Genomic DNA, 16,164 nt, shown 5'->3' with positions numbered 1-16,164 from the left:
GGACTGGTTTGGCTCAGTGGATAGAGCGTTGGCCTGTGGACTGAAAAGTCCCGGGTTCGATTCCGGTCAAGGGCATGTACCTTGGTTGCGGGCACATCCCCAGTGGGGGGTGTGCAAGAGGCAGCTGATCGATGTTTCTCATCGACGTTTCTAACTCTCTGTCCCTCTCAATTCCTCTCTGTGTAAAATCAATAAAATATATTAAAAAGAAGTTACTCCTTTGGCAAAAATTTTAAAAATAAGATATATTTAGGTGCACTGTCCATTTTTTTTATTGGATTGTTAAATTGTATGAGTTCCATATAAATAATGGAGATTAAACCCTTATCAGAGATAACATTGGCAAATACACTGAGTGGTCATATTATTATGAACTCTGAAGGCATAATAATATGGCCACAGAGGCCCGCTGCATGAATTTGTGCATGGGTGTGGTCCGGCCAGCCTGGCCAGGGGGAGGGGACATGGGCGGTTGGCTGGCGTGCCTGCTGGTCAAACTCCTGGTCGAGGGGATAATTTCATATTAGCCTTTTATTATATAAGAGGATATACACTGAGTGGCCAGATTATTATGTGTTCAGAGATCATAATAATCTGGCCACTCAGTGTATGTTCTCCCATGAATTGAGCTTTCTTGTTGATTTGTTGATGGTTTCTTTTGCTGTGCAGAAGATTTTTATTAGATGTAGTCCCTAGTTTCCATTCCCCTAGGAGCTGTATTGGCGAAGATATTGCTTTGGCATATGTCTGAGATTTTGCTGCCTGTGGATTCCTCTAAGATTTTTATGGTTTCCCAAAACTAGAAATACCAATCAAAAAGGATATACTACCATGCACCCATATGTTCATAGCAGCACAATTTACAATAGCTAAGATTTGGAAATAGCCTAAATGCCCATCAGCAGATGAGTAGGTTAAAAAAAACTGTGGTAATTTACACAATGAAATACTATGATGCTGTAAAAAGGAAGAAACTCCTACCATTTGCAACAGCATGATGGACCTGGAGAGCATTATGTTAAGCATAAATATCATATGCTCTCACTCATTTGCGGAATATAATGAACAACATAAACTGATGAGCAAACAGAGATCCAGAGACAGAGAACCTCAGAGGGAAGGCAAGGGAGGGTGGGAGGGGAAAAGGGAGGGGAAGAGATCGACCAAAGGATTTATATGCAAGCACATAAGCAAATAAACAGATACTAAGTGGGTGAGAACATGTGGGGGGGGGGGGGGAGAGGCAATGGGGGGATAAGGACACATAATCAATGAAGAAAAAAATTTTTTTAAAAGGTATATATGTATGTTTAAGAAATAATGGTTGCTATGGTATGAATATTTGTGACCCCCAAAATTCATGTTGAAATCCTAATTCCCAATGTGATAGTATTAGGAGATTGGGCCTTTGGACAGTGTTATTAGGTCATGACAGTGGAGCCCTTATGAATGAGATTTATGCCCGTATAGAAAAGGCCCAAAAGAACAACCCTGCCCATTTCCACAATATGAGGAATACAATGAGAGTCTGTGACCCAGAAAAGGGACCTCACGTGATCATGCAAGCACCCTGATTTCAGACTTCCAGCCTCCAGAATTGTGAGAAATACACTTCTGCTGTTTATAGGCTATCCAATCTATTGTATTTTGTTACAGCAGGCCAAATGAAATATGACAATGAACTATAAAATCTAATTATTATTGAATGCCTTCATTAAATCTGAATTTTGCTAAAAACAAAAACAAAAAAAACCCACAATAATAATAATAATGTTCTTTCTTTTCCTTTCAACCAGCACAGAACTTGTGATGATTTGTTATCACTATTTTTTACCATTACTATGATTAAAACAATACGATATAGCTCAAAACAGCTATGTAATTGTGTGGGTATTTTATTCCTATTTATAGTACTAATGTTTAACTGATAATTAGTTTTAACTAAAAGCCATCAACAAAGAACAAACTGTATCCTCCAATTAAAAGATAAAATTATATACCACTGGAATTATAAAAACTCATGCTATAGAAAAATGCCTGCATTTGTAAATGGTATAGCATTAGCATAAAGGAGAGAGTGGTCAAGCTTAAGAGGGGAGTTGCCATGAAAGGCTTCTCAAACTATGTGGCAACAGAATTAAAATCTGAAGGACAGGCAGAAGGTCACTGGTAGTGGTAGCAGAGGAACACCAACTTAAGGTACTCCAGCTAGCCAAATTAAAGAGAGATCTCAAAGACAGAAAAGACAAGGCATTTTAAAAATAACTATATAATTGTTGCTGACATCATTTAAATATAATGCAAATGTCAGCATTAATTATTGGGGGGGAAGGGGAAGAAATCCCAAAATGTTATTGAAATAAAAATAATAGCCAGAAGGGGCTAGAGGAGGTGTTGTAATTGATCAGTATGCCCTATTTAATCATTCTTATCTTGAAATTTTGCCTGATGTATATATATTTAGTGCTTTATTTTCACTCTAATAATAAAGGCATAACATCAATTCCTTAAGTGTGATAGCCAAATTGTCAATAAGTATTTATTGATCAACTAGCTGTACCCGGCCATGCATTGCTTGGCTCAGTCTGGTTAAATGGAAAAGAAAGAAAAGAGAAAGCACACGTTTCTAATATGTTTAGTTTCATAATGCTTGTGGGTATACAATATTTTTTGTTTTTTCATTGTCTGTGCAGATATAGAGATAGTCTGGTTTGCCAACTGTAGAACACGCAACATATAATTGTCCATGGAAGAAGCAATCCGTGTCTAGATCTAAACTGTGCAATTCTAAAGATTGGCCCTGAGCTCTGTTGATTTGATTGCAAACACCAATTGAACTGGGAATTGCAATCTCTTAAATTGAAATGGCATATCCGTTGGAATCATAGGAATGCCAGGAATGAGGACATCTTCACCTTTGAAAGGTCCTGTCAAGATTGTTGCTTCTAGATGTTGCTCATTAATTTTTTTATTGCAAGCCGTGTGCTGTTGCAAAGCTTTGGCTGGTTGATATTTCGCAACATGATAATTGGTACGCTGATTTTCAATTGCAGTACGTGCAGTGGCATCCCTGGCAGATCAAGTGAATTCAAAAATTCTGTTGGATAATTAACCTCTTCATCTGTTTCCCCAACAGTGTCGACGGACTTGTATGTGACTGCCTCGCTTTGAATGTTAGACTGATTAATATTGTTAAGTTTGTAGACGTCTTTCCTCTTGGCTACAAGAATAGCTCGTTCACTCGGAGCCAATCGTGATTCTTATAATTGAATATTGGGAAATACTTTTTCAACCAATTCTTCTTTTGATGTCACTAAATTGCAGAAGTTATGAGACAATGAAATTCGTCCTGAGGTCAGATCAACTGGCACCTTTACATCCCCAATTTCCAGCAAGTGATGTGAGAATATCTCAGCTGATCGATTGTTTTGCAGCTGGACATGCATATTTGTAGTTAATTTTTAACATCTTTACGTGTCATCACAAAGTAGAATATTTCAGGCAAGCATTTATTTCGTCCGCTGGTGCTGATTGAGGAATTACAGGTAATGTTTGCCTGAAATCTCCTGCAAGCAATATTAATGCGTTCCCAAATGGTCTGATGTTTCCACACAAATCTTGCAATGTTCGATCAAGAGCCTCGAGCAATTTTTTTGTGCACCATTGTGCATTCATCCCAAACAATAAGTTTGCATTCCTGCAATACTTTTGCCATGTTGGATGATTTGGAAATGTGGTACGTGGGAGTTTCAATGAATTTCATGTTCAATGGCAATTTCAAAGAGGAATGAGCAGTTCTTCCACCTGGTAACAATGTCGCAACTATTGTAGACGAAACAAGTGCTAAGGCTATGTCATTTTGGAATTGAATTGCTGCCAGAATCAATCTAATTAGGAAAGTTTTACCAGTTCCTCCTGGAGCATCTAAAATTTCTCCAACCCCGTTACTGATAGTTTGCATTATTTGATTGTAAATGCCTTTTTGCTCAAGTGTTAGCTTAGTAATATTTGACTGCACATTCAACAAAAGATCACCTGTGTTGTAATTTTGTTTACGAAGCAATTCTACATCAAATGAAGCAGCAGCAAACCAATTAAGTGATTGCATTCCCAATTGATTAAGAAATTTGTTCGAGATTTCTAAGCACAAATCTTCAATCATTATCAACATTGAAATGGAATCGAAAAATTGGAAATTTGGAAATCGTAAATGGATTGTAAATCAGAAACAGTGAAATGAAATCATAAAATATTTAGTATAGCGTGTGTTGCTTTTACATCCAACAGATGGCACTATTTTTCAAAAAAAGCATGTTTTTACCTGTCACAAGTGTGACATCTATATAATAGTAGGTATAAGGTATATAAAAACACGTGCATATTCAAATGCAACGTTGTGTCAAAATTTCAAAGCAATTGATGAAGAACATTCGGAGATTTAAGGTTTTGAACAAACGAACATTTACATTTTTATTTCTAAAAATTAATACAAATAGATTCTAATCACTTAACATTTTAGTAGTTTGATCAAACCAACTATAATGAATAATTGCATGGAAGCTTCTAGATATATGATAAAATGTCCATGCACTAGGAGAAGATAGCTAATGCAAATTCTTATTTATTTATTTATTTATTTATAAAGGATTCATTCGAAAATTGACAAAGTAAGTATGAATATATTCAGGCTATTTTATATCATAATTAGTAGTTCTAGTAAAGTTCTATGCTTTCTTAACTAAATTTGGACATGATCTTAAACTGCTGAAATTTGTTATTAACAGCAACATGCAAAGTTTTCAGAGAGCTAAATGGAATACCCTATATAATAAAAGTGTAATATGCAAGTTGACCGAACAGCCAAACAGCAAAACAACCACCTAGATGATCATCCAGGACCACGCTATGACACCCACTGGTGCCAGGCCAGCCACGGCGGTGCAATGCAGTTGGTCAGGGGCCCGGCCAGCACCCATGATCGCCCTGCAGAGGGAGGCCCCGGCCACCGACCAGCAGGTGCGCAGAGCCTTCCTGTGCAAGGGAAGCCCGGGTCCCAAGTGCCTGAGGGCAGCCTGTGCCGGCAACCAGGGGAAGAAAGGCTTACTCTTGTACCAGCTTCATGCATCGGGCCTCTAGTTAGATTATAAAGGCTTAAGGAAGAAAAAATGCCTTGTTAGTGAAACTGTGTTTCCTGGGAAATAAGAATAAGCTTTCAACTTTACATAAATAAATAAATAAATAAATAAATAAATAAATAAATAAAAATAACTTACAGTTTAATAAAACCAACCTGTAATTTTTGCTGCCTTTTCCTCTTGGTCCACTCGGTTCTCATCATCTTCTTCATTATCTTCTTCAAAGTCATCTAAATTCCCAATATCAGCCTGCTTCATACTCATCAAACTAGCCAAACTTTGCATGTCTTCATCCCTACATCAATGATTTATAATTCATAGTTCATTAAATGACATTACTTGAAAAAGAAATGATACTTAAAAATATTAATATATTCATTTTTGTACACTAATATTATAAGTCTTTTTAAAGCTAAATAATACTATTAAAAACTCTAAAAACTCATTTATTCATTTTTAAACAGCATGTTTAATTAGTAAAAAGCAAACAAGATTAAAAACTAACTAGTTAGGAGTTACATTAATTCTGTGCTGCAGACATATGGAAGACTAAAATTTTCTTTATGGGATTCAAGTAGGGTTTCTTAACCATGAAGTCTGCAAACAAAAACTTGTTTCATAAAACAATGAGATAATTGGCAAATCAGATGAGATCCAGACTTTAAAATATTTAAATTTTCATAAGGAATTAAAATAGAAATTCTTAATCTGAAATCCATGAACCCTTTTGGTTTTGAGAACTGGAGGAAAAAGAAGTAGAATAAAGCCCTGTAAATTATATTTAAATCTTATTTAAAGGTGCATTTTTCTGAAAGAGGCTATAGTTGTTCAAAAGTTAAAGAATTAGTATAATACAAAAAAAGCACCTTAAGACAAAGTCTAGCCTTTTTAAGAATTACAAGATAGAAAATGACCTGGGTTGATAGAAAAGAAAAAATTTACATTAAATACTGTAAACAAAAAATTTAAGTTTTCCTGATCTATCATTTTTATCTTAAATTTCAAACAAACTACAATGAATGAAACATATTTTTAACATGTCATATACAAACTAACTTTTTAATCAAGTACATATACTTCCTCAAAACTCAGAAAGCCAAATTAAAACAGTTTCTCATGTTCTTAGCACAATACAATAAAAACACACACACTAAAGTCTCTTATGTAAATATTCATTTTTCTAAAATATAATATGACTTTGCAGACTAAACTGGTTTTTAGAAATTCTTTGCATTTAGTCTCATATAAGCTTAGAATTAAATAATTTCCCCATTTTAAAATAAGTTAGTAACACAAAGTCTACATGAACAAAAAAAGTTATGTTTTATTATATATATGCCTTACAAGTTGCTCACCAATCAATGAGGATAATTTCAAGATATATTATTCTTAAAATGCTAATTTGCTTAATATTACCTATTTAATTTTCTCATATTTTAACCCTGAACATTTTCCTTTGGGAAAGGTAACGAGGCAAGAAGGAATATAGGGTGTTTGAGAGAATACTTCACTCAAACTGAGATATTTGGTTTGACTGAATTTCCTCTCACCTACATTTCTATGAATGGTACTGATTCACTTACTGCTTCTGCCCAGTGGAAAGGAGTCCACCTCCAAAGGATTTTCTCTCATTTTGTTTTCTCTATTCTTTCTCTATTTCCTTACCTTTCATTTTGGCTTGGATTTCAGGATAAGGTTTTAATTTTTAATTTCTCAATGTTTAAGCCTACAATTTACAGTCCTGATATGAAAGACTAGTAATGCTTCTATTCTGCACTCTCTATCACACTCACTTAGAAGCAAACTTTCCAGAGAAGAGGCTTATGTCATCTACCAAGTCACTTGCTCCCTGAAGATGAGTGCCAAATATCTCATTCTGACGCACAGTATTCAGTCTAATCAGTTAAGTAGACATGACCAATTATAGTAACCACTTTTCACTAGGTCAAATACATTCAGAAGTATAATTCAGATTAGATTGTAATGTTTATAGGCGCCTTCTTCCCCTCATCTTTTAAGTCAAGATGTAGAATTTACATTTCCATCTTCCATTCCAAATAGATACTAACGGTTTCACTGTACCCAAAACATGCACTTACCCCATGATTTAACTAGAGTGAATGTTACTTTTTTTTTTTTTTTTAACCTGTTCTAGGTATGTTCACCTCATTTTATTCAGCTATAATGTTACATCTTTTAGGAAACTACAACTGCGTATAGAAATTATCTTTGTGCAATGCCTTTTGAGAGCTTTAGAAGTGATTTTTGAAAAGGATAGTGATTATAACAAAGTGTGCCTACCTGTACACCTTGTTATACAATTTTTGGAAGGCTGAACAAAGAACATGAATTGGCAAAGGTTCCTTTAATTCTTTCATTACTCTTATCCCTAAGCTTTTCATTTTGGGTTCCTCTTATATCTCAGCTGAACCAAACAGCTCCACAAATTGGTCTATATTTCAGAGTATAACCACTTACACAAAAGACACTAAAATATAAAAACAAACATGTATGATATACTATAATATACAATTATAATATAAAACTTGAAACTTGCTGTAATCACTTTTATATTATTCTTCATTCTCTAGTCACAAGAGGCTATAAATAACAAGGAATTCATTTAATTCAATCTCTGAAACAAAGAATGGTAAGAATGACTGGTATGTGGTAGATGTTCTCAACTGTTGCTAATCTACTGAGTCCAAAGCTATAAACCTACAGTGTTTAAACACACACTCTGAAGCAGCTTTCTGGACAAAATAAACTTACGTGGCTTTTCCTTCCCGGAGGAAAATGCAAGACAATGAAAACTGGAGAGTGGCAGATACAACTTTTTTAGACAACGGCTTGAATTTTAACTTGACATCAGTCTGAGTTGGCATAGGGCTTGCATACTGTTTCATGTTGATGCTGCTAGTAGCAAGAGCTTTCCTTCTACCAGAAGGGGATTCCTGTAAGATAAAAAAAATTATTATGTCATTTGGAGTCATTTACTTTATAGCCAAATATTTTAAAATACAATTTTAATAAAATGATTAAACAATTGAGACTTCCTTCTCCAATGAATTCCTGTAACATAATAATGAAATAAAATTGTAATGAGTTTATATCACAACTATTACATATATAAGGCTGACATAAAATTGGAAAGAGCTGACACAGGCAAAAATAAGGGAAGATTTAACAACCCTCAATAACTCAGGAAAGGAAACTAGAACAGAAAGTCTCCAGGGCCTCTGTAAAAAGCACAGGGGCAGGTATCAAAGTTCTCAATAATTGTGTTCCTTCCTTTGGTTATACTTAATAAAATCTATCTACATTATAATGTAAAACTAATGTTATTAGGTTACATTAACCTAATTAACCTTCCCGAATGCCTATACTTTTAAAGGAAACACTCAGCCTTGGTAACATTTTACCTCATTCTACCTATAAGTACTGAATTTTATCCTATATTTTGAGTCTGATTTCTTCCTGGAGCCTTTTCTAATCACTTCAGTCTACAGTTCTCTCTCTTTCCTAAGATCACATATATCAGGGAAGAAACAGTTAGTTTCTCTGATCCTATGCCTGTGGCATACACTGCTAAGCAAGCCCAAAAGATATAAAAATTTTTCTCCACATAGCAATAGCCAACTCATCAAAAATAGAACACAAAAACAGAACCTATTTGTTATCAAAGGTATTTAACATTCCATTAATAAAACTATCTTATTTCAAAATTATCCTTTATAGAATAATAGCATAGGAGAACAATGATAACAGGACAGAAAAATAATGATTGGGTGTGAAGTATGAAAAAGATAAGGTGTCAATTCTGGAGAAATGTTATAATGAATAAGACATAATAACTCCTGATTATGTGTTCTTATGGCAAGAAAAAAATTTATTTTTTAATTAATTTATTGGTGTGGCATTGGTTAATATCATATGGGAAATTTTGGAAGGTCAATTTGTAAATAATGTAAATCAGAGATCGTACCATCATTAATGTAACCAGAGGTCATAAACTAGCATTTCGTAGAGTTTACTGGTCTGAGAGTTAAGACCTAAAATAAGGTTTAATTTCCAAACGACATGACCTTGAGTAAATCAGTAACTTGAACCTCAGTAACCTTCCCTATAAAATAAGGAGATTAAACAAATCTATTCAAGCTCTACATTGGTTTTCTATAAAATTACCATGGCAGAAAAAACTACCATTACCATTTAAATTATTTAATAAATCTTTATTTGTCCTATGATTGACAAACTTGTCTAAAATTAGGATATACTAATTTAATCAAAACACTGAAACAGCCTTTTAAAATTTTTGGCATTTCTATGAGCAGAACAAGTAAAAAATGTAATATAGCATCCCTAAAGAATACCTTGTTTTAAAATGTGGTCTTATCTGTCAGATTATGCACAGCAATATTATTCAGAACTATTAGTGCATGTAGATACCTTATGAATGAATTTCAAAAAAGCATCAAGCACTTGAGAAGGATTTAGGTTCTCTCAGAAGAAATACTTAAGAATATGCAAATACCCTCAACTGACTCAAGTTTAGCAGATGTGACTATCCCAAACAATACAAGTGATCTTTCTCTAGTCACTGTCAATCAAAGAATAAGATTAAGGTTCAATGTTCTGGCAATGTGCAAAATGAAAAAGTACGATCAGGGAGTATCAACTGATTACACTGATATGAACAATAATCTCTTATTGTACCTTTTGAATAGCTAACAACTTCTACATATAATATATGACTTAAAACCTCTTTTGAAAGCAGTTATGTACCACATATTATTTTCAGATTTTGTTAAACATCTGTTTCATAAATTATGACATTGATCCCTTAATAATTATTTAATTTTATAACCAAATAATAAAACTCTAAAACATAAGATAACTTGGAAATGCACCTAATTTTAAAAGCCCAGTTTAAGGATGATTCCTGCAAAATCTAGCATCTAGAATGATTAAGAATCTGTGGACTTCATTTTTTTAGATAAAAGTTTTGCAGAAAAGGTTTTCTGCTGAACTTAGGGAATTTTTAACTATTTGGTAAATTGGTGTGTCTGAAAAACCCCCACAGAAAATAAAATTATTAAATTCTAAACACAATTAGCTATACTACTTAATTAAAAGCAAAAATTTGTTCAGTAACAACAAAAACAGTGCTTATAAGATTTGGGCAGGTAAGCAGTATAGAGCTCTTTTGAATCTACAATATCCATTCCTGATATTATGACAGGATCACATTAAAGTTTATATCTTTGGGAGAAGGGGTTTGAATGGTGTTTCTACTAATTCTTCAGCTAGTGGAAACCCCCGCTTCACAAATCTTTATTACCACTGAGTCCAAATCTTTACCCACCCAAGACTGATATAATTGCTATCAACAGTTCAATAAAGAATGAATTAACTGACTGCATTTCTATATGAGCATATCTTTTACATCCTATAGTCCTCTTTAAGGGAGTAAGGACCAGCCAGGCAGGGAAAGTTTAGAAAGAATTACTGCTATTGATGCCAGAGTCCTAATGCTAACATATCGCATGCAGATTAGACAAGAGAACCTAAATAAGAGGAAAATAGTAAGATAAATTCTTAGAGAAAGAAAGTTAGATGACAAAAGTCACTAAGAAGTGAGTGATTACATATGTGTAGGTTTAAGTTTCTGCCTCTGGTCCCATGTTTATACATGTATTAGTGAATTAGGCGGTATTTTGGGAATTACTTCAAAATCTCTAAAGCAGTTTTAAACTTTAGGGCTTATTAAAAAACAAAAATAAAACTAGAAGAGTTGTTAAAAATTCTGATGCTATCTCCCAATCCTAGAGATCCTAAATTAGAAGTCTAGAGATGAGCCCTGCATTTTCTAAAAATAGTATTAAGTACTTCTCCTCCTCACTATCATCACCCTCCCACCCTTCAAAAAACTCACTACTACCAGGTGATTCTGATCTATTTAATCCAAAAATCACACTTTCAAGTCCTGGTCAGATAACTCGGTTGGTTAGAGCAGTGGTTGGCAAACTGTAGTTCGAGAGCCACATGCGGCTCTTTGGCCAAGCTAACTAAGAACCAAATAAACAAACAAAATCAGAAATGAAAGAGGTAAAGTAACAATCGTTCCCACAGAAATACAAACAATTATGGAAAAAATACTATGAACAACTCTATTCCAACAAAATGGACAACCTAGACGAAATGGACATATTCTTAGAAAAATACAAGCTCACAAAACTCAATTAGGAAGAATAAAAAAACCTAATAGGCAGATAACTACAGAAGAAATTGAAGCAGCAATAAAAAATCTTCTAGCAAACAAAAGACCTGGTTTGAAAAAAGAGATAGAGGAAGACATAAACAAATGGAAGAACATACCATGTTTATGGATTGGTAGAATCAACATCATTAAAATGTCCATACTACCCAAAGCAATCTACAGATTCAATGCAATCCCCCTTAAAATACCAATGGCATATTTCAAAGACCTAGAACAAACTCTCGAAAAATTCATCTGGAATAATAAAAGACCCCAAATAGCCACAGCAATACTAAGAAAGAAGAACAAAGTTGGAGGGATCACAATACCAGATGTCAAGCTATATTACCAATCCACAGTTCACAAAACTGCCTGGTACTGGCTCAAAAACAGACATATAGACAAATGGAACAGAACAGAGAACCCAGAAATCTACTCAAGCCATTATGTTCAATTAATATTTGACAAAGGAGGCGAGAGCATACAATGGAGTCAAAACACTCTAATAAATGTTGCTAGGAAATTTGGACAGATACATGCAAAAAAATGAAACTAGATCACCAACTTACACCATACACAAAAACCAACTCAAAATGGCTCAAGGGCTTGAATATAAGACGAGAAACCATAAATCCTACATGACTCCATAGGCAGCAAAATAGCAGATATATGCCGCAGCAATATCTTTACAGACACAGCTTCCTAGGGCAATGGAGACTAAGGAGAAAAACAAATGGTACTACATAAAAATAAAAAGCTTCTGCACAACAAAAGAAACCATCAACAAAACAATAAGAAAGCCCACTGCATGGGAGAACATATTTGCCAATGATATTTCAGATCAGGGCTTAATCTCTAAAATTTACAAAGAACTCATACAACTTAACAAAAGGAAGATAAATGATCCAATCAAAAATGGTCAAAGGGTCTAAATAGACACTTTTGAAAGAAGCCCAGAGACTTCTTTCAAAAGTGTGTTCCAAGTCACTAATGTGTTCCAAGTCACTAATCATCTGAGAGATGCAAATCAAAACAACAATGAGATACCATCTCACACCAGTCAGAATGGTAATCATCAACAAATCAACAAATGACAAGTGTTGGAGAGGATGTGGAGATAAAGGAACCCTTCTACACTCCTGGTGGGAATGCAGACTAGTGCAGCCAGTGTGGAAGACAGTATGGAGTTCCCTCAAAAAGTTAAAAATGGAACTCCCATTTGACCCTGTAATACCACTCCTAGGCCTATATCCCAAGAAACCAGAAAGATCAATCAGAAAGGACAAATGCACCCCTATGTTCATAGCAGCACAATTTACAATAGCTAAGATTTGGAAACAGCCTAAGTACCCAGCAGCAGATCAGTGGATTAAAAAAACTATTGTAGCTGAAACTGGTTTGGCTCAGTGGATAGAGCGTTGGCCTGCAGACTGAAGGGTCCCAGGTTCAATTCTGGTCAAGGGCATGTACCTTCCTTGCGGGCACATCCCCAGTGGTGAGTGTGCAGAATGATCGATGTTTCTCTCTCGTAGATGTTTCTGACTCTCTCCCTCTCCCTTCCTCTCAGTAAAAAAATCAATAAAATATATTAAAATAAATTTTAGAGAATTAAAAAACTATTGTACATCTACACAATGGAATACCATGCCACTATTAAAAAAAAAAGAACTTTTAACATTTGCAACAACATGGATGGAACTGGAGAATATTATGCTAAGTGAAATAAGCCAGTCGGGGAAAGATAAATATCACAGGATCTCACTCATATGTGGGATATAATGATCAACATAATTTGATGAATAAGAATAGATCAATTTACAGACAAATGGTAGGTGAGGGGGAGGTTAGAGAGCAACCAAAGGACTTGTATGCATGCATATTATCATAACCAATGGACACAGACACTGGGGCGGTGGAAGCTTGCCCGGGGTTGGAATGGCTCCGGGGTGTGTGTGTGTGGGGGAGTGTCAATTGGGGTAAAAGGAGACATATGTAAAACTTTAGACAATTAAAAAAAAAATGTCCATGGAATCACATCTAAATTTTGCACTAAACAATTTAGTACTCTGGAACATAATATAGTATCACTGAAAAGTAAAACAATATTTAACAAGGTATTTGTTCCATTTTGAAGATATTTAAAATAGCATGTAATACATATTTTCTTTCATAGATATTATAGTATGTTCTGTTGTAAAATAAAAATTAATAAAGAAATAGTTCCCCCTAAGAAAGTTCTTATGTAACATTATACTTAAGAAATCTCACTCCCATTTTAAATAATTATTCTCATTGTTATAAATAAGAATCAACCTATATATTTCCATTTCTTTTAAATCCAGCCTATTATATGTGACACCAGCACTTATTCATTGTTTTACCTTTGGCATATTTCTTCAGGTATCTGAACCTCAGTTTCACATTCTCAGATTGGTAAATATTTTTAAATGTTGGACGATACCAAGTGTTAATAAGAACAATGCAAACTCTCTTACACTGCAGGAGAGAATTTCAATTGATCAAACACTTTGGAGAGTAATTTGACATTATCTTGTAAAGTTGAACACGTATACCTTACAACTCACAATTCCCATCCTAGAAGTATATCCTATAGAAATCCTTGGGACAACATATGAGCAGTTAGCATATAGTCGGTGCTTAATGAATAATGTTTACTATTAATATTTATGAGCCATTTAAAATGGTTTATTACACTAATATTACAAATAGTCTATCTAGAACCAGCAATGTTGAAATGAGGAAAACAAATCTTGATCACCATGCAGGATGTTTGCTTTAAAGTAATGTCTATAGTTAAGTAGTTACTACAGGAATGTAGCAATGTAGTTATTAAAATTTATGCATGGATCCCCCTACATTCTTGCTAGACCTAAAATAAATTCTCCACCTCAATATATTCTCAATGGTATTCAAGTGTTTACAATAAAAGCAATAGGTGAATGTTTCCTCTGTACAGCATAAAATAAAGATTTTATAATAACTAATAAGGAATTAACTGATTATAATAGGGGTGTCGAACTCAATCAGAGAAGGGGCCAAAATCTAAAATCCAGCCTAAATCGCGGGCCGAATGGTTTACTGAACAGTCATAAACTGACAATGTCATAAACTGACAGCGGAGTGCAGTGATGACAGCGCGGTGCGGGCCACATTGCAAGGCCTGGCGGGCTGGATTTGGCCCGCGGGCCTTGTGTTTGACACATGTGGATTATAACATGAATAATTACATTCTCATGGTTCCTCTCCTTATTTGCATACTTCAAGAGCCTTTGGCCTGCTTGGTGTGGCTCAGTGGCTGAGCATCGGCCCATGATCCAAGAGATCACTGGCTCCATTCTGGTCAGGGTACATGCCTGGGTTGTGGGCTTGATCCCCATTGGTGGCATGTAGGAGGTAGCTGGTCAAAGTTTATCTCTATCCCTTCCCCTTGAGTATCTTTGGCTATTTGTGACCTGTTATTCTTCCAAATAGGGGTGTCTGCTTTGTGCAACAAGGGGATCTTATTAGACGTTCCATCTTGGGGAAATGGGAAGTGCTAGACTTTTTTGACTTCTCTATGCAGTGGTAAGAGCAGTAAATCACTAGTTCAGTAGAAACCTTCAGTGGGAATGCTATGATGAATGCTTATCTTCTAGACTTCCTACTTTCAACTAAAAAAAAATTCTTTGGATTCTTTCTATCTGTGTCATTATAAGAGTGCATTCATACATATCATTTGGTCCTATTTTACCCAAGTTTTTATCTGTTTTCCAATAGGAGAGTTATTCATACTACCTATTCTATCACATTGTCAGAAGCAGAATTCTTCATCTGAATTTTATAAGTACAGAACTAATCATTCTGATAAAATAGCCACCAAAACAAAATTCTCTTATCTCACATTGACCTAACCTCTTCAATTTAGCAATTCTTAGTGACTTATTAGGATTATTTGAAAATTTATTTTATTGGAATTCTTTAGATGTAAACCTGTGGTCATCAGTGCAGCTATACCATTCTCTTGTCTTGTCTGTTTAGATGCTATGACTCAGCGCTGCCATAAGCAAGTATGATAAATCAATGCTTGCAGCACATGCCAGTCTAGAGTCTCACAGTCTAATGCCTGATTCTACTCATTCTTTTCCATTAGAACTCTAAATTCTGATTCTGTACAACTGAATCAAGGCAATCAAGAATTCCAAATAGCATTCTAAAGTCATGTGACCAGATTCATGTTTAAAAGTCTTAGTTATTAGATCTTACCCTCTATTTTATGAATATGTGAATTATTTCACAGTAAAAAAAAAACTAACACACCCAAGTATCTGCGTAAAAAACCATTTTCTCTATTGACTCAAAAACCAAAATGGTCAAATGAGATAATGTGGAGTTAGAAGGGACCTTTCAAAGGTTTCTTAATCCAACCTGTGGCCCTAAAGCAAAAACACCTTATACCATCCTTAACAGAAAGATATCGTATCTGTTTCCTGGTACTTTTCAATCAAATATCATCTAAAAATGCCCAACACCTTGTTATTTCTAAATATTAACAACAACAACAACAACAACTTGGTATACCCCAGTATCAAGACCAATAATTTTGCTTTATTTATTCTTTAAAATACTTATTGAGAGCCTATTATGTGCCTGGTATTCTCTCAACTCTGTGATAACACTTAAATTTTATTTTCTAATGAAAAAAAGCCAATCTAAAAGTCAAACTAACTTTTCCAAAACTGTGATGCTGGTCCTTTGAGCTGTCACAAGCCC

The 16,164-nt window shown here is 34.6% G+C and overlaps 1 protein-coding gene across 7 annotated transcripts in view; it reads right to left on the bottom strand.

Annotated features, from left to right (window-relative positions):
- EHBP1 (EH domain binding protein 1) overlaps window positions 1–16,164 on the bottom strand; it is a 255,661-nt gene that overhangs the window by 169,733 nt on the left and 69,764 nt on the right. For all 7 annotated transcript variants that reach the window (XM_084901054.1, XM_084901056.1, XM_084901055.1 and 4 more), the window contains exons 5-6: window positions 7,908–8,089; window positions 5,291–5,430 (exon numbers count right to left, since the gene is read on the bottom strand). In XM_084901054.1, the coding sequence (XP_084757180.1) occupies window positions 5,291–5,430; window positions 7,908–8,089 (322 nt within the window). The remainder of the gene's footprint in view (window positions 1–5,290; window positions 5,431–7,907; window positions 8,090–16,164) is intronic.

The sequence above is a fragment of the Pipistrellus hanaki genome (assembly GCF_964339955.1).
Source record: "Pipistrellus hanaki genome assembly, chromosome: 12".
NCBI classification, from domain to species: Eukaryota; Metazoa; Chordata; class Mammalia; order Chiroptera; family Vespertilionidae; genus Pipistrellus; species Pipistrellus hanaki.
The sequence above is the reverse complement of the archived record's forward strand: the minus strand, read 5'-3'. Positions and strand labels throughout refer to the sequence as shown.